The sequence below is a fragment of the Exophiala spinifera genome (assembly GCF_000836115.1).
Source record: "Exophiala spinifera strain CBS 89968 unplaced genomic scaffold supercont1.3, whole genome shotgun sequence".
Taxonomy (NCBI): domain Eukaryota; kingdom Fungi; phylum Ascomycota; class Eurotiomycetes; order Chaetothyriales; family Herpotrichiellaceae; genus Exophiala; species Exophiala spinifera.
In genome coordinates this window covers 556503-577443 of record NW_015622515.1, presented here as the reverse complement: position 1 = coordinate 577443, position 20941 = coordinate 556503, and the positions used below count along the sequence as shown (strand labels likewise).

At 51.6% G+C, this 20941-nt stretch overlaps 6 protein-coding genes and 1 non-coding gene across 7 annotated transcripts; 4 read left to right on the top strand and 3 right to left on the bottom strand.

Annotated features, from left to right (window-relative positions):
- Window positions 1-41: 41 nt before the first annotated feature.
- On the top strand, window positions 42-644 carry PV08_03945 (uncharacterized protein; the record flags this gene model as incomplete). Its single annotated transcript, XM_016378294.1, has 1 exon — window positions 42-644. One exon carries the CDS (start codon window positions 42-44, stop codon window positions 642-644), a length of 603 nt encoding a protein of 200 aa, XP_016236971.1.
- A 508-nt stretch (window positions 645-1152) lies between these two features.
- Window positions 1153-1238, bottom strand: PV08_03944. Its single transcript has one exon. It is a non-coding gene; the product is annotated as a tRNA-Lys (tRNA).
- Window positions 1239-3569: 2331 nt separating this feature from the next.
- PV08_03943 (uncharacterized protein) lies at window positions 3570-5570 on the top strand (the record flags this gene model as incomplete). Its single annotated transcript, XM_016378293.1, has 1 exon — window positions 3570-5570. One exon carries the CDS (start codon window positions 3570-3572, stop codon window positions 5568-5570), a length of 2001 nt encoding a protein of 666 aa, XP_016236970.1.
- An 833-nt stretch (window positions 5571-6403) lies between these two features.
- Window positions 6404-10133, bottom strand: PV08_03942 (uncharacterized protein; the record flags this gene model as incomplete). Its single annotated transcript, XM_016378292.1, has 5 exons — window positions 6404-8611; window positions 8676-8836; window positions 8902-9019; window positions 9100-9929; window positions 10076-10133. The coding sequence occupies 5 exons, from the start codon at window positions 10131-10133 to the stop codon at window positions 6404-6406; spliced, it is 3375 nt and encodes a 1124-aa protein (XP_016236969.1).
- Window positions 10134-10899: 766 nt separating this feature from the next.
- On the bottom strand, window positions 10900-13922 carry PV08_03941 (uncharacterized protein; the record flags this gene model as incomplete). Its single annotated transcript, XM_016378291.1, has 2 exons — window positions 10900-12722; window positions 12773-13922. 2 exons carry the CDS (start codon window positions 13920-13922, stop codon window positions 10900-10902), a joined length of 2973 nt encoding a protein of 990 aa, XP_016236968.1.
- Window positions 13923-14174: 252 nt separating this feature from the next.
- Window positions 14175-14725, top strand: PV08_03940 (uncharacterized protein; the record flags this gene model as incomplete). Its single annotated transcript, XM_016378290.1, has 4 exons — window positions 14175-14214; window positions 14263-14353; window positions 14439-14631; window positions 14693-14725. The coding sequence occupies 4 exons, from the start codon at window positions 14175-14177 to the stop codon at window positions 14723-14725; spliced, it is 357 nt and encodes a 118-aa protein (XP_016236967.1).
- Window positions 14726-15189: 464 nt separating this feature from the next.
- PV08_03939 (uncharacterized protein) lies at window positions 15190-15939 on the top strand (the record flags this gene model as incomplete). Its single annotated transcript, XM_016378289.1, has 1 exon — window positions 15190-15939. One exon carries the CDS (start codon window positions 15190-15192, stop codon window positions 15937-15939), a length of 750 nt encoding a protein of 249 aa, XP_016236966.1.
- Window positions 15940-20941: the final 5002 nt, after the last annotated feature.

Below are 20941 nucleotides of genomic sequence, written 5' to 3'. Positions count from 1 at the left end.
GTCTCTCAGAAAAATTGCGTCCGCTCCAAACTATCGCCGCCATGGAAGACGGGAAAAACGCCAATCCGCTCATAATCAACCCCTCAGACCTGCCCACACGAAGGCGGCGGACATCTGCACAAAACGAACAGTCCGACGGCGCTATAACGTTTGCCTATCCGGCCCCCTCCTTCATGAATGATCCATTCGCACGCTCATCCAGTCCCTCCTCGTTCGAAGACAGTGATAGCGATGCCGAAAATGAACCCATCGATGCTCAAGAGATCTACGATCTCATTGCCACAATGTCGGACCCTGAGCATCCCATAACCCTTGGGTCATTGGCAGTGGTGTCACTACCAGATATATCGATCAAACCCACAATACCGAGCCGCCCGGCCTCGAATTTACAGACCGTTACTGTGTTGATCACTCCCACCATTCAGCATTGCAGCCTGGCCACCGTGATCGGTCTGGGAGTTCGAGTGCGGCTGGAAGAGTCATTACCAGCCCGGTTCCGAGTGGACGTGAGGATAAAAGAAGGGACGCATTCAACTGCTGACGAGGTCAATAAGCAATTAGCCGACAAGGAACGGGTGGCTGCGGCTCTGTGGAATCCGACGTTGCAGAGCTTCATAAAGAAGATGCTGGAGACTTGTGAATGATTGCTACGACATGTTGAAGTATGTCATGAGATATTAAGACCCAGGAGGTGCCCATTCCGTCGCCGCTTTCGAGCGAAACATATTCAAGATGTTCCAAGAACTCACAATGCGATTGAATGTGAAAAACGCCGTGGTTGTCCAAACTATGTCATCCTACATTGCACTAGATGGAAGCAAAAATTCCTCGCGCGTCGATTTCTAGCCCCGAAACCACAAACTCATCACGTATGGGGGGAGAACGACTTCCGGCTTTGGTGAAACAGCCCGGTGTTATCCATGAGATTCAAGGAAGGCTCACCTGACAATGTATCATCAAGAGATACTCTCGATGAAGGACCTAGATAGCCAGCAGTATCAGGTATAAACGAAGCGGTGCCGCCGAGATTGCAGCATACGAAGTATTGCATACGATCAGCCACCCGATGCTTTCGAACCAAGTTCTGGCACCGAAAAAAAAAGAACAAAAAAAGAAGTGAATCACCCTCAACTGGGTTGAGAGAGGGAATTGAGCCCTACGTGGGGGTCGAACCCACAGCCTTAAGATTGTATCTCTTGTTTAAGAGTCTTACGCTCTACCGATTGAGCTAGCAAGGCGCCAGCAATCTCTGTGTGTGATTCTTGAGGGAAAATCGAGGTCTCGGATACATGAAATGGGTACGAATCGAAAAATTTTCATGGGCTGTGGGTGGGCTTGTGTTGTATACTCCGCTTTCAGCCTCGCAGATACTCGTCAAGGCTACAGTAGTATTATTGCGTGCCCCTCGTGGTATGTAAGCTTTGGGAGCACGGAAAAGGAAAAACTTCGAACCCGGGTCATCTTGTTCTCTAGCGTATTTCTCAGGTACATAAGCTACCTCTGAGGTGGGCATTCCAGTCTCTTGCTGAATACGTGTACTTCCGGTCTACAAGAGGCATTTGTAGAGGAGTACCTGTCCAGGACTGGGACGAATGGTAATCGGTTTGTATGAACACGTGGGAATTACTGCAATGCCGTCCATCTACTGGGAGGAGGATTGTGCACTGTTGGGTGCTCCTGTAGGTTGGGTTGGTCCGTGACATCCGGTCCTCCCGTTCAGCTCGAATGTATGTGTTCGTACCAGTGGCATCAGGACGGGGAATTATTAAATCTTACTGTACATGTACTACTGCGCAGTAGGCGAACAAGGAAATCTGAACGTTGGTCGTATTCAGCATCGTGTTTTCTGAGCCTTGTGCATTTTGTGTGACTTCTCTTGCATGACAAAGTGCAAGTACGTAACACAGTCACTGTGGCCATCTCTGTTACCTTTGTTACCTTTCCCTGGACGGTAAATGCTCTCGTGCTCTGCGTCTCTCTTGGGCAACAAGGTTTCTAATGCGGCTAGCAGTCGCTAAGTCTAATTAACCATAGGACCAACTGTCGAAAAGCTCCGACTAAACCCGACTAGGCCAGGCTAACTCTCACTAACTGTGAACCACAAGCCTAAGGGCATCCGTAACTAACCATTGCCAAGCTCGGCCACTCTCCGCTTGTTCGCGTTAGTAGCCGGAGCCAGTCAGGTGATCTTGGCGCTCGTCACCCGGCGTGTCGTCAATTCGTGGCCAATCAAACATGCACGTGGGTGAGCGACGAACGTCAAACTCGACATCAATTTTTCATTTTTTGCCTTTTGCCTTTTGCCGCCCGCATCGAAGTTTTCTAGTTCCAACGCGAAGAGAAACACAGGCCACTTTTTTCGACTGTTGCAGCGCTGATCAAGACGAGATTTGACGATGCTCGGCCTGCTACTCGCTGCAGCCCCGGACGACATGGGGAGCTGTGAATGTCATGGTTCCACCGCTTCCAGTAAGTGCAGGCGAGACCCTCGCAGCCCATTCCTGCCTCGTCCATTTCCTTCGTCTCTCCTGCATCCTCGCCTTCCTTCTCGAGCCACAGGTCTCTGTACGAGGGCGAGTACCGTGTCCCGTACCGTCGAAGACAGTGGACACTTCTCCATCTCTCGCTTTGTCTCGTGCCTTTCGGGCACACGAAGCATTCAGCCAGACATCACGAGCAGCTTGAACCGTTCTTTAGCTTTCGGCACCTTCTTCCTCGCTCGGCCACTTTCCTCCCGCCAATCCTCAATTTTCTGAGCTTGCCATCTTTCTAGCCTCTCATTGAAAAAATCATTTTCCTATTTACTCGGTGACCCTACGAATACTTCATGCACCCTCCCATTTTCTGGTACAAATCTCCTTCCATCAGTACTTCATATCCTGCCTCATCATTCTGTTGAGCGCCCAAGCCAGCTTGATTTGAGGTGGTCAACCGAGTATCTCCACACGGTAGCTCACCCGCCATCAAACCTCATCTCGATCTTGCTCGTGTCTGCCACGAGGCCGACGTAGCTTGTTGCCGCCACTGCCGACCACGACGACGCCAACGACAACCACTATCACGCAGCCCGTCACGCTACGTCGCTTTCGCAACAATCTAACCTCCACATCTCCGTTTGTGTAACCCTGAACGGCGATTAGAGTCAATTCCGACCACCAACCATCTCAGCACGCTCCCACAGGGGTCGACCAGGGTCGTAGCTCGTCAACAAATCACAACAGCCCGTTTAAACTCGTGGCTGGACTCAAGCTTTGTTTGGCATTTCTTGTCTTCAGCCTCTGGTCCTCTACTGCAGAGTTTCGCTTCCCACTCATCATCCGCCTCGTCAGATTATCAAGCTCTTTAGCCTTGGAAGTGGCTGTTGCTTAGTTGTGCTCCCGTCAGATCCGGTGTCATCCAATCGCCTTGGCTGCCGTCAAGATTGCTTTTTACTTTCTCTTCAACCTTGGACAGACTCCCTTCGGTGTTAAAAGGGCTTCTTCCGTCCCTCTTCCTTAGTTCCCCTCTCTCGAGTTTATCTTCGCAACACAGTCTCAGGTCTTGGGTCTCGAGACACGGCACTCGCCACCATGTCTTCAAACGATAGAGTCTTCGACTATGGTCCGAATGCCCCCCATGGACCCGATGTCACGGGTACACACCCAATCGGCATCGACTACACCGACATTGACATGACGCAAAATGAGAAGGAGGTATTCAACCTTCTCTTGAAGCCCGACGATAGTTACGACGAGAACGGCGTCTACTGGGCCGACCTCCCTCTGATGAAACGGATCAAGTTCGTCTCCAAGGTCGACCGAGAGGAGACTCGCCGAGAATTTGGTGCTTTCTGGAAGATGTTCAAAGAGGACCCCCTGGCGCCTATCGGCTTTTACTTCCGCAACATGGTGCTACCCGGCGCCGGTCTCGGTCTAGAAGGCTATGTCCTGTTTTCCATCGGCAATCTCAAGCCGCTTTTCCAAAAGGCATTTCCCGAATGCTGGAAGAAGAACGAAATCTGTAACGAAACCTGGATCCAGTCTGTCGACTACCTGGAGATTTGCGGCATCATCGTCGGTCAGATCCTGGTTGGCGTCATCGGTGACTGGATTGGTCGTCGCTACGGTTTGATTCAAGATGCTACCATCATGTTCATCGGCCTGATCATGTTGACCGCGTCTTGGGGTGTTACTCAGAATGGGTGGGTTATCTGCTATACCTGGGCGCTCTTCTTCTACGGTATCGGTGTCGGTGGAGAATACCCCATGACCGCCACTTCCGGCATGGAAAACGCCATAGGATCAGGAAAGGTTTCGACCCGAGATGATCGTCTCCACCGTGGCCGCAAAGTCACCAGCGCCTTTTTGATGCAAGGTTGGGGCCAGTTCTTCAACCAAGTCTTCCTTATCCTTCTTCTTTTGATCTTCCACCATGGCAGTGGGAATGCGCCTTACTCCAAAGTCGCCGCCCAATACACCTTCCGTGTGTCGTTTGCCATCCCAGCAGTCGGTACCCTGTGGCTGGTGTACTGGCGTACGTACAAGGTCAAGTCCACAGCCAACAAACAACTGCGACTCGCCAAGGCTAAGAGCAGCGTCACTGGCTATGACACCGAGTCCCTCTCTTTGACCTTCCGTTACTTTGGCGGCCGTATACTGGCCACCGCGGGTACCTGGTATGCCAACGATGTCTTCTTCTACGGCAACAAGCTCTTCCAAAGTGAATTCATCAGCGTCATCATGCCAGGAAGTACTTCCATCATGCCAGGGTGGCTTTACAACCTGATCAATGTCGGAGTCTCGCTCGTTGGCTACTACATGGCCAGCTTCCTGATCGACAACAAGCTCTACGGACGCAAGCACATGCAGTCCGTGGGTTTCTTGCTCGACTTCGTCCTGTTCGTTGTGCCCGCTTTCCACTTTAAGTACTACACCTCTCCGGAGCACATCAAAGAGTTCCAAACCATGTACTTTTTGTCATCTTTCTTCAACCAGTTCGGACCGAATTCCGTCACCTTCATCACTGCCGCCGAGGTGTACCCCGTCGCCATCCGTGCAACCGCGCACGGTTTCTCTGCCGCCTGCGGCAAGCTAGGTGCCTTGACGGCGGCTATTCTCTACAACTACATCGACACGCAGACCAAGTTCTATGTTGTCCCGTGGTTCGGCTTGGCCGGTGTTGTCTTGAGTGTCATTTTCCTCCCCGACACAACTGGTCTCGATCTCAAGGAGCAGGAAAGACGTTGGGCCTTCATTCGCGCTGGTCGTGAACACGAGTATCATGGCATTGCGATTCACCCCAAGCACCTGAGTTTGTGGGAACGCATTCGCGGTGTTGGCAAGCAGTACGATGCAGACCTCGACTATAAGCAACGTGTCGAAGAAATGCGTGCCGAATGGGAGGCTCGCATGGCAGAGAGGATTTCAGAGAAGGCCGCTCACGAACAGGTCCAGGATGATGACGACGAACACCCTAGTGAGGTTCACAGCTATTTTGCCCGTTCCACCAAGTCGCCCAATCTTCAGGGAGCCGAGAATGAAAAGATTCCCCCTCTTATGAACGGAGCCAACGGTGAACAGGGAGATATTTAGACACCGGCCGCAGAAGAGTAGTGGGCCTACTACAGGATGGGCAGATTAGAATTTGACTTTTGACTAGGATCCGTACTGACGTGTTGAGTATCAAGAACCAACGGCTGATGCAATGCAACATTATGGGAATAATCCAGCAAAGCAAGCGAGTATAATGGATATTAATATATGAGTACACTGAAGGGAACTCTTTCAAATAGAATCAATGAGTAGTACACTCGATTCGAAAGTTGTGTGTTTTTTTCCTGTCGTTTTGCAGCAGTGTATTCCGCTGGGTGTATCATTTCATTTCTTTTCTTTGGGGGGGACAAAGTCACGCTTTGTACATGACGACCTCTCGGGGTGTATTTACAGATGGTAGAATGAGGTAGGTAGGTAGGTTAGGTGTGACAGGGGGAACAACTGGTGTTTGTCTTGTGTTGTGTCATGTTGCATAACATTTCACATATCAGTTCTCTCTCATGTTGACTTCTTCGCTTGTTGAGTGGCAGGAGGTCGTCATGATGGGGATGGACGACGGTGAGAGTTGTCAGTATGAATGAATGAATACCCACACCTAAAACTGAAAGTGGGAGACAGAGCGATACCTAGTTAGCGGCGGTGGCGGAGACGACGGCGATGGAAACGGAGCATGCTCGTGGTCGTGGACTCACGTTCTCCTCGTTCGTTCCTTCATTCAATATTCAGCTCGGGCAAATGTATCTATTCATATAAACATTGCATTTCACTAATAAAAAAAGAAAAGAAAAGAAAACAAAAAAACAAAACTTGCGAAGCACTCCCTTCCTCCCTCCCTGCCTCTCTGCCTCCCACCCTACACAACCCACCCCCCCTCACTCCTCATCCTCCCACTCACTCTCCACCTGCCCTTGTTGCCGGGCACGCCTCTCCAGCCCGCCGACGACCTCGCGGGCAGCATTCAACGTGCCCTGCATGCCCTCCAGGAGCCGAATAAACTCGGCCTCCATCTGTTCTTGCGAGGCCCCCAGCCCCATCGCGCCCAAGCTGGGCGGAGAGGCCGGGGGGACGTCGACGACCAGACGGCCACCGGCGCCGCCTGTTGTCGCCGTCGCTGCACCCGAGGCCGAGCCGACCGACGTGCGTTGGCGGATTGTACTCATGCCCCCGCCCATTCCAACCCCCATACCCAAACCAAGACCGAAACCCGGACCATTGGCGGTCATTGGGGTCGTTGTTGCGCTGCTACTATCCATTGGCATTGCTCCCGCTCCTGTCGAGGCAGGATTTCTAGTAGTAGCAGTAATGGTTGTGGATGATGAGGTATAGTGTGACGTCGAACTTCTCGCGGCGGCATTCGGATTGTTATTGCCATTAGAATTGTGTGACTTCTTCGAGTCAAAACCTCTGTCAGAGTACATGCTTCGGCCGCGGAGGTGGTAATGGCGACCCATTTCGACATCTTCATCGAGCGTCTCAGGACCAGGGTGGTCGTCTTCGTCGTCTTCACGCTCCAGGCCAAACGGGTCGACGTCGGTGCTCGACGCGCTCACGTCGCTGTACGCCTCCGACAAGGCCGTCGATGGACGGGGAATTTCTTGTTCTTCGGCCTGCGCAAAGTCACCGTACGTGACGGGCATGGTCATTTGTCTCATGAGCGGAGCACGTGTCGGTGTGGCGCGTGATGTGGGTAATGGAAGTGCCGATGGTGCTGCTTGAGTCGCACTGCGAGGAGCGATCGGGGGAGACGAGCCGATGTTGCTGTTAATGTCGCTGCTGTAGTCGTCGTTTGACGTTGTATTGTTTGCTTCCGCCATGGCCGAGGAGAATGACCATTCCATAGTTGCGTGTTTTCTAGCTCTTCGCTCAGATTCAGCCGTGTTGGTATTATCTGTGTCGTCGCGACTCGGAGTGCTGTCTCCCATGGACGTTTCTGGCTCATTGATTTGTGGGATTGATGCTTCAGACATGGCGGACGCGAAAGACCAGTCCATTGTAGCATGGCCAGGACGAGATGATGTGATTTCAGCGGGCTCTTGGAGTTCAGGGGCTTTGCCTCTGTTCTTGACCGTCCATTCTTCCTGAGATGCGGCAAAGTCATAAGTGGCGGTCGTGGGAGGCATTTTCTCGGCCGATGAGGTTCGTCGTGCGGTGAGAGATTGGCTGACGGGGTCGCGAGGGCCTTTGGAATTCGCACGCTTCTCTCTAAGTGTAGCTGCGTCCGCAAGCCTGATGGTCTCTTCTTTCATGGGTGTACCGGCGTATGCGGTTTGAATGTTGTCATCGGTTTTTGGCGCAGGGATGACCGCGTAGTCGGATTCGTCAAAGTCGCCTAGGTCGATAACATTGGATGCAATTGAGCTTGGTCTATCTTCTGCCATGGCTCGGAAAGGAAGATCGGATATCCGTCTCGACTGTTCAGGAATGGGGATGAAATCTGTCTTGGTCTTGTACTCGTAGGCGGGTTTGTTCGGATCGAAGAGGTTGGATAAGTCTGCACCGCGTTGGACGCGAGCTTCAAAATTCGCCTTCTGAGCGGCAGTCATCAGAGGCGAACTGGCGCTGGCTTTCGAGGGGCCTCGAGGTGTTTCTTCTCCTTCCATTGTTTCACTTGAAAAGTCTGGTATCTCGAGTATTGCGGAGGCGCGTCGTTCAAAATCTTCAGTCATGCTGAAATTCCATTCATCGGCAGACTCGAGGTCGTTGTCGAGGTCTTCAGTCGAAGCGGCGGCTGCGCCACCAGGCATAAAGAGAGAGACTCGCTGACCGCCAAGATTGGCCCATCTGTAGTAGGTGAGAACAAGTTCGGAAAGAATTGCAGTTGGGTATGTTTCTTCAGTGTCTTTGAGGTACTCGTGCTGTAACACTTTTACCATGTTAGGTCGTGAAGCAACATCCGGAGTGAGAGTCGAGGAGACCAGAGAACGGAGGTCTTCACTGAAATTTTGGTCTTTTGGAAGTGCAATTGATTCTTTGAGCCTTCTCATTCGGACTTTGAGTTTTTGGTGCTCACGCAAGTCACTGTTTGGAGGACGGCCAACGGCGCATTCATACAAGGTACAGCCGTATCCCCAGACGTCCACCTGTTAACGCAAATTAGCTGACATGGAATATTTCTCAGGGTGTATCCCGCAAAGCATGACTTACTTCGTCCGAATATTCTGGGTTCTCAGACCAGGCTTCTGGTGCCATCCAGTGCAGCGTTCCTATGAATGTTTTTCGCTTGTCTGTGCTGGTCTCTAAGATGTTGGCAACGCCAAAATCACAAAGTTGGAGATGGCCCCGTTCATGAATGAGCACATTGGCCGCTTTGAGCAGTGAACCAAGTCAGCCGGTGAAAGAAAATGATCGGAGGTGGCAATATATCTCATACCTTTGACATCTCTGTGGATGATGCCAGCTTCATGGAGACCTTTCAACGCTTTGGCGAGCTCTCTTGCCACAACAATGAGATATTTCTCTTCGGGAAGCCGGTCCTTTGTGGCTCTCATCTGAAAAAGGCAATGGTCAGCATATAAGCCACGCCATCTATGAAGCACTCAAGGACGAACAAGATGCGGGAAATGCTTACCAAGGTTTTGACACTGCCACCAGGACAGTGTTCACAAATCATCCACAATTGACTATGAACCGGCAAAGCTTCAATGAGATGGTTGAGGTTTTCGGCACCGCTTTCTTGCGCCTGCCGCAGGATGCGGATTTCTCGTTGAAAGTCCCGGATCTGTTCATCTTTTGACTCGCCAAACGCACGGAAATCTGCTTCGTCAATGTCGAGAACTTTGATGGCAACAACTCTGTTTGATGAGGTCTGTCGGCCTTTGTACACTCTTCCAAAGCTGCCCTTCCCGATAAGCTCGTCAAAAGTGTAATCTGGCTCAGGCTGCCTTGCTCGCTTGCACTTCTCAGTCACGGCCCGCTGCTGTTGCTCTGCAAGTCGCACGGCCTCTCTGTAATGTGCCGTCATCGCGACAGACACAGGCCGAAGGCGATCCATCTTGACTGAGTGAGGAGGGGTATGAAGCGGGTTAGGATTTCCCGGCCCCCGAGATTTCGACAGTCTCCGTGAGAAGCTCTTGAGGAAGTCGGGTAAGGAATCAGGATTAAAGGTCTGCGGAAGTTCTGGGCCAGCCGATTCGAGCTTCGCGAGAGAGTCTCTTCTGTGCCAGACTTTGAACGAAGGTGATCTTGTGGTCGCCTGAGGTGTGTATGATGCAGAACTTCTTCGAGTTGGGTGCTTCTGCCAGGAATCGTCTGGTCGAATAACCCGGGCCGGAGTTTTGAGCGCAGTGCCACTAGAAGTCCTGCTTCTCTGAAGCGGTGGTGGAGATACTACTTCAGCACTCGACGCGAAAGGATTCGCTTCGGCCGAGAAATGGCGCTGGAGAGGTGTTCCTGGAGATGCTGTTTCCTTGTCAGTCCAGGTTACCTGTCGCGGAGCAGTCACTGATGGCTCCTTGAGGTGGACGTCACTCTTGAAGCCGCCGCGAGCAATTTCGACAGCGAGCGCGGCGTCCAAGAGGGCCCACAATGGCCATAAAGAAACTTACAAGGCGGCCCAAGCCCCTTATCCTCGCCTGAAGGCCTCTTCTTGTCTAGCGGAGCCATGGTGGTCAGTTGTTTGTTGCGAAACGGGGATGGGAGTGAGAGAGAGAGAGTGCAAATACAAGGGTACGTGAAGTGCAAGGACAGTGCGAGTCATGCCCTGCATGTAGCTGCTAGTGATCATGACTTACCTTGCTAGAGGATGTACCGCAAAGTGATGGTGCGGTGTTGTTCAAAGTCCAATAGTTACATATAGTAACATTGCCCAGGAATGCTTCACGCTGCACTCTGGAGGTTCTGACAACAGCTTCCACAACCCAACCACCGGATTATACAACTCCCAGACTTGTAGATGTTGTGATTTTGGAGTTGGGAGAATGGTCGATGGAGCCTCCTGTTATGCGGAGGTAGTTGTCGACCGCCTCTGTCTTTGATCGCACGAGAGGAACCGCGCGCATCTTTCAGTAAGGTTCTTGTTATACCGTGTGAGCAGCGGGGAAGACGGCGACAGGTTTAACTCTGATGTAGTGAAGGGATTGACGAGATCTTTGAAGCGACAAACAGAGATCACTGGAAAGGGATAGGCACTGTTCCTTGGCGAAAGGCTGCACTAGTCCCTAAACAGCTAGAGAGCCAGCCTTGTTCACTTCAGGCACGAGGCTGCAGGTGCAGAGGGCCAGTAGTACTTAGTATCTGTAGGTACTAAGTACTACTGATCTTTGTTGCAGAATGGATTCAGGAGATGATACCTTGGACACCTCTGTTACGCACTGAGACTATACGGATCATACAATGGCCTAATGCAAGCTAGATTCACGTTACCCAGACCCTAAAACCCCATCCGCCGTCTGGGAACGACAGGCTTCTTCACCACTCCTTGACTGCCCATCTTCTTAACCACCACTCCATTGCCCTTGACTCGTCCAGCCAGGATCTTCTCTTTTTCCTCCTCCTCTTGACGTCTCTTCTCGTCTTTGACTCGATCCTCCATCATTTGCCTCTCAATCTCCATTTTACGATTGAATTCGCTTTCAACAATGCGCCTGTCCTTCGCGCTGTACTCCTTCGACTTCAAGCTGTAGAAGACCCCACCAAGATCGGCCAACCAGTGTGGATCGACAGCAGTGACGCAGCTCATATATTCCTTGCTGGTCAAGATAAGCTCATGGTAGACAACATAATCGGGTGGATCGCCGAGGCCATATAAAGCAGAAGTAGGATGTAGTTGGACTGTCACGCTCGTTCGCAGGTTGATGTACTCGCCGACACCACGACGACGAGCAGCTTGATGGTAATAACCCGAACAAATGCATTCGCGAATGACATCCCAGTCCGTTCCACAGGACACGAGTTCCATCTTTTGCTGCCCAACCATGATGTCATGCAACTGTTCACGAATCTCCTTTGCCCTGCGCAGCGCTTTTGGGTGGAGGAAGTGTCTGATACACCACGCGTCACTGTAACCATTGCTTTTCCACTGGGTATATACGTGGAGGAGAGTGAGGTGGTCTGATTCATGAACGAAGAACTTTTCTCGTGCAGCATCGGATTCCTCTTGTCTTTCTTTCGGCCTGTAAAAGACCGACGGTACAGAAAGCATGCTGACAATTGTTAGCATTTCTTCACTGCATTCGTACTCGGTGGAAGCGGTGATGAGCATTTTCGCGAGCGAGGGATCCATCGGGAAGGCTGTCATCGTTCGACCGATGGTGGTGAGCTCACCAACATGGTCAAGAGCCCCCAAAGCCCAAAGGTCGAACAAAGAGGTCGTGATAGTATCTTGTGGAGGCGGATCCATAAAGTCAAAATCTAGGAGATCTTTGACCCCGAGAGACTTGAGAAGTAGGACAGTATTGGCCAGATTTGTTCGTTGAATCTCAGGAATGGTTTGGATATAGAATTCGTTCTTGAAAGCCTGTTCAGTATAGAGGTGGAAGGCTTTGCCAGGCCCTGTACGGCCTGCTCGACCGGCTCGTTGTGAGGCATTTGCTTGGGAGATTGGGGTGATCTGCAGGGTGTCCATGCCCATTCGTGGATTGTACACCTTTAGCTTGGAAAAGCCAGCGTCTACAACGTACATGATGCCGTCAACGGTGAGCGAGGTTTCAGCAATATTGGTGGCAACAATGACTTTTCGAACTCCCGGAGGGGCAGGGTCAAAGATCTTAGCCTGGAGATCCGCAGGCATCTGAGAGTAGATTGGCAAAACCATCAACTTGGGCGGATTGACCAACAACTGCAGTCGTTCTTCGATCAGTTCGCAGGTGACCTCAATATCTTCCTGTCCCGTCATGAAAACGAGGATGTCACCAGCCCCCTGCGAGACGTGGATGGCAAGAACTTGCTTGACAGCACTGTCGACATAGTCTTCGCACGGCGAACGTGAGTATTGTATATCAACGGGGAATGTCCGACCAGGAATGATGAACTCGGGGGCGCCTCCGTAGAACCTGGAGAATCGTTCTGAGTTCATGGTGGCAGAGGTGACAATTAGTTTCAGATCTCGGCGGCGCGCAAGCACTTTCTTGATCAGACCCATAAGCACATCGGTATTGAGAGCTCGTTCATGAGCTTCGTCCATAATGATGCATGAGTACTTGTCTAGATCTCGCTGTGTCAGAGACTCTCTGAGCAACACACCATCCGTCATGTCTGTACTAAAGTCAGTCCTGCAGCTCATCAAAGTGCTAGGGTTCACTTACATTTGATGACAGTCTCGTCGCTCGTACAGTCTTCAAAACGGATAGCATAGCCTACTAGTCCGCCCAGCTCGACCTCCATCTCCTCACTGACTCGCTTCGCTACACTCATTGCAGCAACTCTTCTGGGTTGGGTGCAACCTATCAACCCATGTTGACCATATCCTTCCTCATACAAGAATTGGGTGAGCTGCGTGGTCTTGCCAGATCCAGTTTGACCAACGACAATAATGACCTGATTGTCTCGTATCACACGCATAAGTTCCTCCCTCACTGCGAAGGCAGGCAGGTATTCCCTCTGCTCTTTCAGCGTCTTGCTTTTACTGAAGGCTGAGCCGCCGGTGCTCTTCTTGAGATGTGTTGCGAATTTACTCTTTCCACTGTCTTCTCCAGGAACCGCGGCTGCACTATCGCCTTCGTCCTCCTTGACTCCCATAATGTTTCCCAAAGCGGTGCCCGCAACATTGGTCGCTTCCTGTGCCTGTTTTTGTCTTTCTTTCTGTTGCCGCTTCTCCCGGACGACCTTACTACCCTTGCGGGCAAATACTGCCATATCACTTTGAGAATCGCGGACCGCAGGCACAGGCTCCAGTTGTTTTGTGAAAATTGTCTTGCCGTCCAGGAATGGGGGTTTGAGGTCATGTACCAGGAGATGTACCCGGACAGACTCTTCATCGTCGAAGTCGTTCCCTGTGTCGCGGCGTTGGGCCACGCCCGACGTGATCATACGGTTCGCCTCCCAGGCATCTACCTCTTTCTGCTTCTGAGCTGCTTTGGCAGTTATGCGTTTCCCGAGTTTCTTATCAGCCAGTGCCTGCTCTCGTTGTTTGTCCGCCCACGACACGTCAGCGCCACCAAATGGATTGTGGCTTTCATCCCCGAATGTATGCCCGAATTCGTCCCCCGCGTACCAGTCTCGATCCATAGCCGTGGTATCTTCATCTTGCAAGAACGGTTCGGGCCCGTCGAACTCTTCCTGATGCGGTTTTGAACGTGGCGCACGACTCTGGCTGCGATCAGGCGGTCTTTGAGAGCGCGGCTTGAAGGAAGATTGTGGTTTGAGGGACGGGCCCAGGTCGTCGCCAGAGTCGACGGCAGTAGATCGGAAAGCTCCGTCGAGTTTCCGACGCTTGGGGCTAAAGGGACGTTCCATTGCGAAAAATGGCGTTCCTGTAGTAAAAGTGGAGGGATGCGACCTCTCTACAGTCGCTGAGACAGATGTACGTAGAGCTATGTGTGGTTGTGGTGAGATGGTCGAGAAATCGAGGCGGGCATGCGATGCGATGGAAAAAGTTTTGCCGCAGTTTACGCGACAGCCTCGCCCACCATCCTGAAGCCTTCTTCTTCAGCAACCTCAGAACTTCTTAGAATTGCGATAGAATTGTCCTGAAGTGCTGTGATCAACATGGCTGCTAATCAGGAAGCTGCCGTGCGCAAGCAGCAGGGTAAGAGAGCTTCCCTTGAGTCTTGATAGGATGCTGATTCCACAGCAGATCTCCAGGCCCAGTACAACAACCACAAAACCGCCCTTCAAACCCTGGCACAGAAAGTCGGCGAGATTGAACAAGAGATTGAAGAACACAAGTAGGTCACCACACCGCTCGGTTTTCCGAAGCCTTCTACCGATTCAAACCATCAGCACTTGGGAACGAAGCCTAACCTAGCAAAGGCTGGTCACAGACACATTGCAGCCACTACCAGATGATCGCAAATGCTTCCGGTTGATCAATGGCGTTCTCGTCGAGAGAACAGTCAAGGATGTGCTACCTGCGCTCAAAACAAATTCGGATGGGTTGAAGCAGGTGCTGGAAGAGTTGGTGAAGCAGTACAAGAGCCGGCAAGATGAGATGGACAAGTGGAAGGTATGCAGTCTTCCTGTGCAGTCGACACGGCGGACAGCGCATTTGCTAACAGCGTGCACAGAAGAAGAACAACATCCAGGTCGTTCAGAATTGATCTTTAAACTGTTGTAGCGCGGCATTTCCATACGAAGTTGATTGACCTGGTCTCTTGTAGCATAGTTACTTTCTCGCAGTGGACCAGGACCATCTGGTGGCGGTGTTGGGCGTTTATCTGTTTAGCCTGGCCGGCGGTTGCGTGGAAGGAAGACGAGCAAGATGATGAGAAACGACAGAGCCGATAAGCAAGCTGTGGTCTGCCGCTTGTAGTTGAGGAGGGCATCGCCATCTCAGTTGCAGATGCGATATTAAACCCTCAGCCCGTGACTGTCACCTTCACACCTCCATCTCAGTCGCGCTCACAAGGCGTTAACTCACTCTCCGCTCTCTCCATCACCTTCTATCACCCGCATCCCGCAACACGGTATGTGCACTGCGTGTTCTTCAGTCCTGGCTCTTTGGCTGACCGAAACTGAAGCTCGAAAGCGTCCGCTTGCTTTGTCCATCTGACAACGCAGGGCCATGGCTCCGTCAGGCAGAGATTACAAGTTTCTGGACAAGGACGGTGACGACTACTACCACCACCAGCACCGCAGAGACCAACCTTATTCCCGCTTTGCAAATCCCCCTCTGACATGCCGTCCAAAACTCTTCTGCTGTCCAGTGGCAGAGTCCTCTCAGCATCACCTGCCTCGCAGTTTCGTCAATCCCGGCCGACACCTCATGAACCAACAGCTCAGAACATTCCTCGAGTGTGCGGATGACGACGATTACACCTTCCACAAATGCGAAGTCTCTCACATGGTTGAAGTCACCACGCGCGCTCTCTGCAACGACCTAGCCACCTTGCCACGCGGCGTCCAGGCTCAAGAACAGTGGAATCGACTCGCTTCGCCACTTTGCAAATCGGCCGTCGACAACATCACCCCTCCTCTGGAATGTGAAGATAGCAAGATGTCGATAGACCAAGAGACTGTCCCCTACAGCACCTACCAGAGTATGTCTACGCGGTGCTTCATTACCCAGAACAGCAGCAACAGCTGGCAGGTCCCACCACACTCCAGGCAGTACCGAGACAACCATCCGGATCCCAACAATGGCAGAATCGGCGCCGAGAAGTACATAGAAATCCCGCCTCTCAGAACGGTGCCTTATACTTCAGAAAGCGCGTCAGGAAACGGAGGTGGCGCACGTGAATGGATCCCGTCATGCAGCATCCTGATGTGGTGCAGCAAGCACAACACGTTCTATGAAGTGCATATCCTGTCTTGACTGGCAAAATGAGTACATACATACTTTAAGACACAAGTCGATACGAGATAGATTGCACGTCACTTGGGAACAGCTGGTCGAGATTCAGAGCTCAACAGAGTTGTGAAGAAATGCTCCGTGCCGAAAGAGAGTTCAGGAGTGGTTGATGATGGGCATGCATGCATACATACATACATAATTGTGCCTGAATGATATGATGGCTTTCTCTCGTCTTGAAACATGTGGAGACGACACCAGATGACATTCAATTCCAAGCGCCGTCTGGGGAATGTTCAGTGGCGTTGTCAAATCTTAGTTAGGTATCTCGAGGCTGAACCTGCCTACCCGATCTCGTCAAACTCAGGGTTTTGGGGGAGAGCTGCTTAGCCTACTCGGTCTGACTAGCCTAATCCCACCATCCATGGCGCTGGGCTCTTACGCTTCGTCGCTCCAAGGGCTGTGCTTGACCGTAGAGCTGTAGGTTTTACACCGTAGGCTCGACAAAGCGGGAACTGTTGGGAGTTGTACTCCGTAACACCACGCTCCGTCCTTCCCATGGCATCTCTCTTTCCTACACACCTTATCAACACACCTGTAGGTATTTTTCTGTCGCACACGGCACGCGCATACGCTCATTGTCCGGGTTCCTCTCGCCCATCACGTGCCTTTCCTTCATTCTATTCTACAACTTGTCAATCGAGCCATGAACCATGATGAGTTGGGATGCGATGCTTTGGCCGCCCCAGGCGGGCCCTTAACAACCTTTGACAGATTTATAAACGGTAGGCAAAGTGTTGACTTTTCGACCGTAACAGCATTAACCTTTCTTACTCAACATCACCCTTGGTTTTGCCGATCGGGAGGCGCCTGAGCCAGCTGGATGAAAAAGCAAAGCCCTGCAAAAACACTTTCGATCCCGAGTCAGCGAGCAATCTTGCACAATCGCAAATGGAGGCACGTACCCCATGACGTTCTGAAGGAAGCCCTCTGGCCGAGCGACCGCGATGAGAGTCAACAAAACAACCCCGGTGATGAATACCACCGTCACACTCGCCAGGAGTACCTTGTCGGTACCTTGGGGGCATAGTACCCACGGTGCGACGACCAGCAGCACAATAAAGGCTGCTTGGAACAGCCACAGAAAGCTGGCTTGATGTCGCTGGGGATTGGGATCCGGCGCAGCAAATCTTTCCCACCGAGGCAACTATGGGACTAGTCAGCTGCGGCCTCTGGACAGATGGCTATAACCGTTCTCACATTGTCTGCCATTTCTGCACGACTCGCGTGCATTGGCAGGTTACCCTGATATGTTGATTCAGGCCGTGGTACCACGGTGCCATGTTCTTCCCCCATCGGGGGATGACTACTCATTGTCGCGACCTTTGTCTGTTCGTCCGACTCCGAATCCAGAAGAACCGGAGGTCCGTCGTGGTTTGTGATGAAGTAGAGACGATATGACAGGAGGGCTAGCAAATTGCGGTCGACCGTGATGGATCGCGGCTCCGGGTGCAGTTTATAATGGTAAGCAGGTGACCGTTGTGTATGGTAAAGGTGGTTGATGTTTGATATTTCAGAAGGTTATCAAACGCTTCGGGAAACTGAGCCCTTGGGGTTAGGTTTGGTGTATTGCCTGAGGGCCTGAACTGCAACTATTTGGTAAGTGGAAAGGATGGCGAGAGACGTCGACAAGGCTCAGTGACCTGGAATGTCTGTGTATGTATGCTTGTATGTTTAATTGTTCTTGGGCTGAAACTATTGAAACAACGAAGCTAGGGAGTATAGAGAGAGAGACCATCGTAAGAAGGAGCTGGCCATCGAGACCTCTTATAAGAACTCTTTGGAGAGATCGATCAAGAACCTGAGCCTGATATGGAGAGATGTCTAACAGTGTGGGGTATGTTGAAGTGCAGGTGCATGATTATAGTTTGAGTCTTGTGCTCGGTATCATCCACTGGGATGGAGAGGAAGCATATCTGCGGGTCCATTGGTCTACAGGATCGATGGCCCTTGCAATCCCGTTCTGAGAGAGTTTATTCCTTCATCAAAAGGGTAGTGGAGTGCCCCATGAACCTACCAGGAGGTGCCGCTGCACCTACCAGGCCCGTCCCTCGTGAATGAAACGCCAATCACATCTTTGGTGGCGCTGGGATGCGTTGCTAGCGACGGTCAACGCGTACCGATTGCTAGCGTTGGTCAACGTTTTCGGCAATAGCGCCACCTGTGAACGCATTGCTAGCGACCGCATTTAAATCGACGCATTGCGGCCTACCCCGCGTAACACGCACGGGACGGGAAAGGGAGGCCTGGAAGGTTTCGCACTCTACCAGTCGCTGCAGAAGCCATACCGCGCCGGCACGTGAGTTCGTGTGCTCACCGCGTCTACAAGAACTAAAAGCACCAGGCTCTTGCCGGGACAGAGGCCCAATCAGGCAGTGAAGGATGGCCGCGTCGGGGCGTAAGAGCAATAGCCACGCCGGCACGATTGTCAATTGAGGTTGGAGCACCCATACCAGACCCGTGGACAGGACCCAATCGATACACAGGAGGTGATGGTGAGTTCGTTCTCGGTCTATCGTCTACCGAGTTCTACGAGTCCACCGTATGACTGTCGAATCCGACCAATCTGTGAATGGCAACGAAACAGCCATCCATCTCCCCTCTATCGAGAACAAGCCCAAAGCATTACTCACAAAGACACGGCCTGAGACACAAAGGAAAGTCCAGGCAGTGTATAGTGGATAAAGATTGCTGATCACCGCATCATCAGATAGAGACTTAGACGCATGGGGAAGCCAGGTACGGACTATGGTCAAGCTCATCCGCTCAAGATCCGCCTCGTGCTGATCGATGTCGACTCTGCGGTCCGCTCTAGTTAGGTACAACGCCGGGACGTTGCACTAAGTTAACTAGTTAACTACTCGTACCTGACTTTCGTACCCCTCTTTCGTACGTTCTCGCCTGAAGAACCACTTAAGGTGGTCCCCGTAAGGGCCCTCTTTAGGCCGTTCGCGGTGCTCTTCCTCAGCCTTAACCCCCCACAAATCTCTTCATCCAAGTCAGGGCCCGTTACAAGTCAACATGTCCATGCTTGGACACGCAGGCACCCCGCATTGACCAGACTCCCCGCTAAATCGACTTTAAAGAACGGGATGCAATGAAGCCAATGCGTCAACATTAACTCGGGTCTAACAATGGCAGGGTCTGGTACATGAGCATTCAAGCTTGCATCTTGTTGCATGGGAATTGTTGAGAGCCAGGCCCTCAGAAATAACTTGTAAGCCGTAGCAGGTACATACTGACGTCTTTTGGGTCGATTCTTCCTTGCAAAGTCCAACATAGGTACTCTTGGGTCTACACCAGCCGAGGCTCGGATCACAACGTCAATCCGCCGCCACCACACTCTGAAGTCGAGGTCAAAGTCTATGGTAGTTACCTATTAATGGCCAGGCGGTGCTTGAGCAAGCTGAATGAAGAAACAGAGGGCAGCAAAGACACTTTTCGATACTTGTCAGTTGTGAGGTCTATGCATACAATGCACACAGCACGTACCCGATCACATTCTGGACGAAGCCATCGTGCCTGGTGATGGAGAAGGATATGAGAGCCAGCCAAAAGACATGGCAGATGAAGAGCACCGTCACGCTAGCCAGGAGTGTCTTGTCGGTTCCCTGAGGGCACAGTATCCAGGGCGTGATGATCAGATGTGCGATGAAGATTGCCTGAAGAAACCACAAGCGCTTGAATGGTCGTCGTTCTTGATGTTGGTGGTGGATGGGAGCTGTTGCGGGATACAGATTCCTTCGTTGACTAGGCTGCTGCTGTAATAGGCTTGATTATTATTGCACCCAAGATAGCCTCAACCTGGGCAGTTCTCCGGTCTGAAGAGCCGCACTCACACTGTCTACAATACCATGGCCATTCAAGAGCCTTCCTCGAGTACCACGATGTGTCGCTTCTGGCCTTGGAAGTGTGGTCTCGTATGCCCCCCTTGACGTGAATCGACTGGTCATTATTCCGACGTTGTGGTTTGATACCTAGGAATCGTGGTTGTGGCGCTGCTTAAAGACGACCTGCAATAATTCAGCCTGATCGAGGGCTCTTCGTAGAGCAGGTACGAGTACGGGGAACAATGAGGATGGCACAGAAGATCCATCCACAAATCCTCTGGACTGAGGAAGTAGAGAAAGTCATCGAGACACGGATTACTTCCACCGTATTTAAACACTCGGCACAATGGACTGGCAACAAGTATGTTGCGTCTGGATAGAAAAGTGATATTTATCAATCCCGACGGCGGAGCCGGCTTGTCCACTAACCTCCTAGAGCCTAGTGGCCTAACTAACTAGGGGTTGGTGGCTGTCCTATCTTTGAAATCCAAACATCCACAGTAAGAGTTTAATTGCTATCGTGAGGCTGTCTGAATAAATCTTTCAGAGTGGATATGTATTCATTGCCATCGGCCAGGGGAGCATGGTGCTCCAGCTTTGTCTGTGCATTGCTATTTGTGAACAGCGTGGGCTTTGATGATACGATACAGCATGCTACGACAGGGTGCTGAGATTCGCGGAAGAAATATGGGCTTGCGAAAAATGTGGTCGAGGAAGGGGTAGTTCCTGAGGGAAAGATAGGTCCACAAAACGGAGATAGGATTTGCGCGGAAGGGTAGGGTGCTCGCGAAAGGCAGAGTGCTCACAAACGGCAGGGTGCTCACAAAAAGCTCACAAAAAGGTAAGATTTACAAGGGTCAAAGCAAGGTAGGAAAGTTGAACAGGTGGGGGAAAGGTAGGTTAAAGATTAAGGAAAGGTGAAGGATTAAGAAAAGTGACCATCACAAAAGGTGACCGGGAAGGTGGCAATAAAAGCACGATGCGTAGGAAGGTGGCAATAAAAGCACGATGCGTAGGAAGGTGGCAATAAAAGCACGATGCGTAGGAAGGTGGCCATCAAAAACGATGACCAGGGAGGTGACCATCAAAAACGATGACCAGGGAGGTGGCCATCAAAAACGATGACCAGGGAGGTG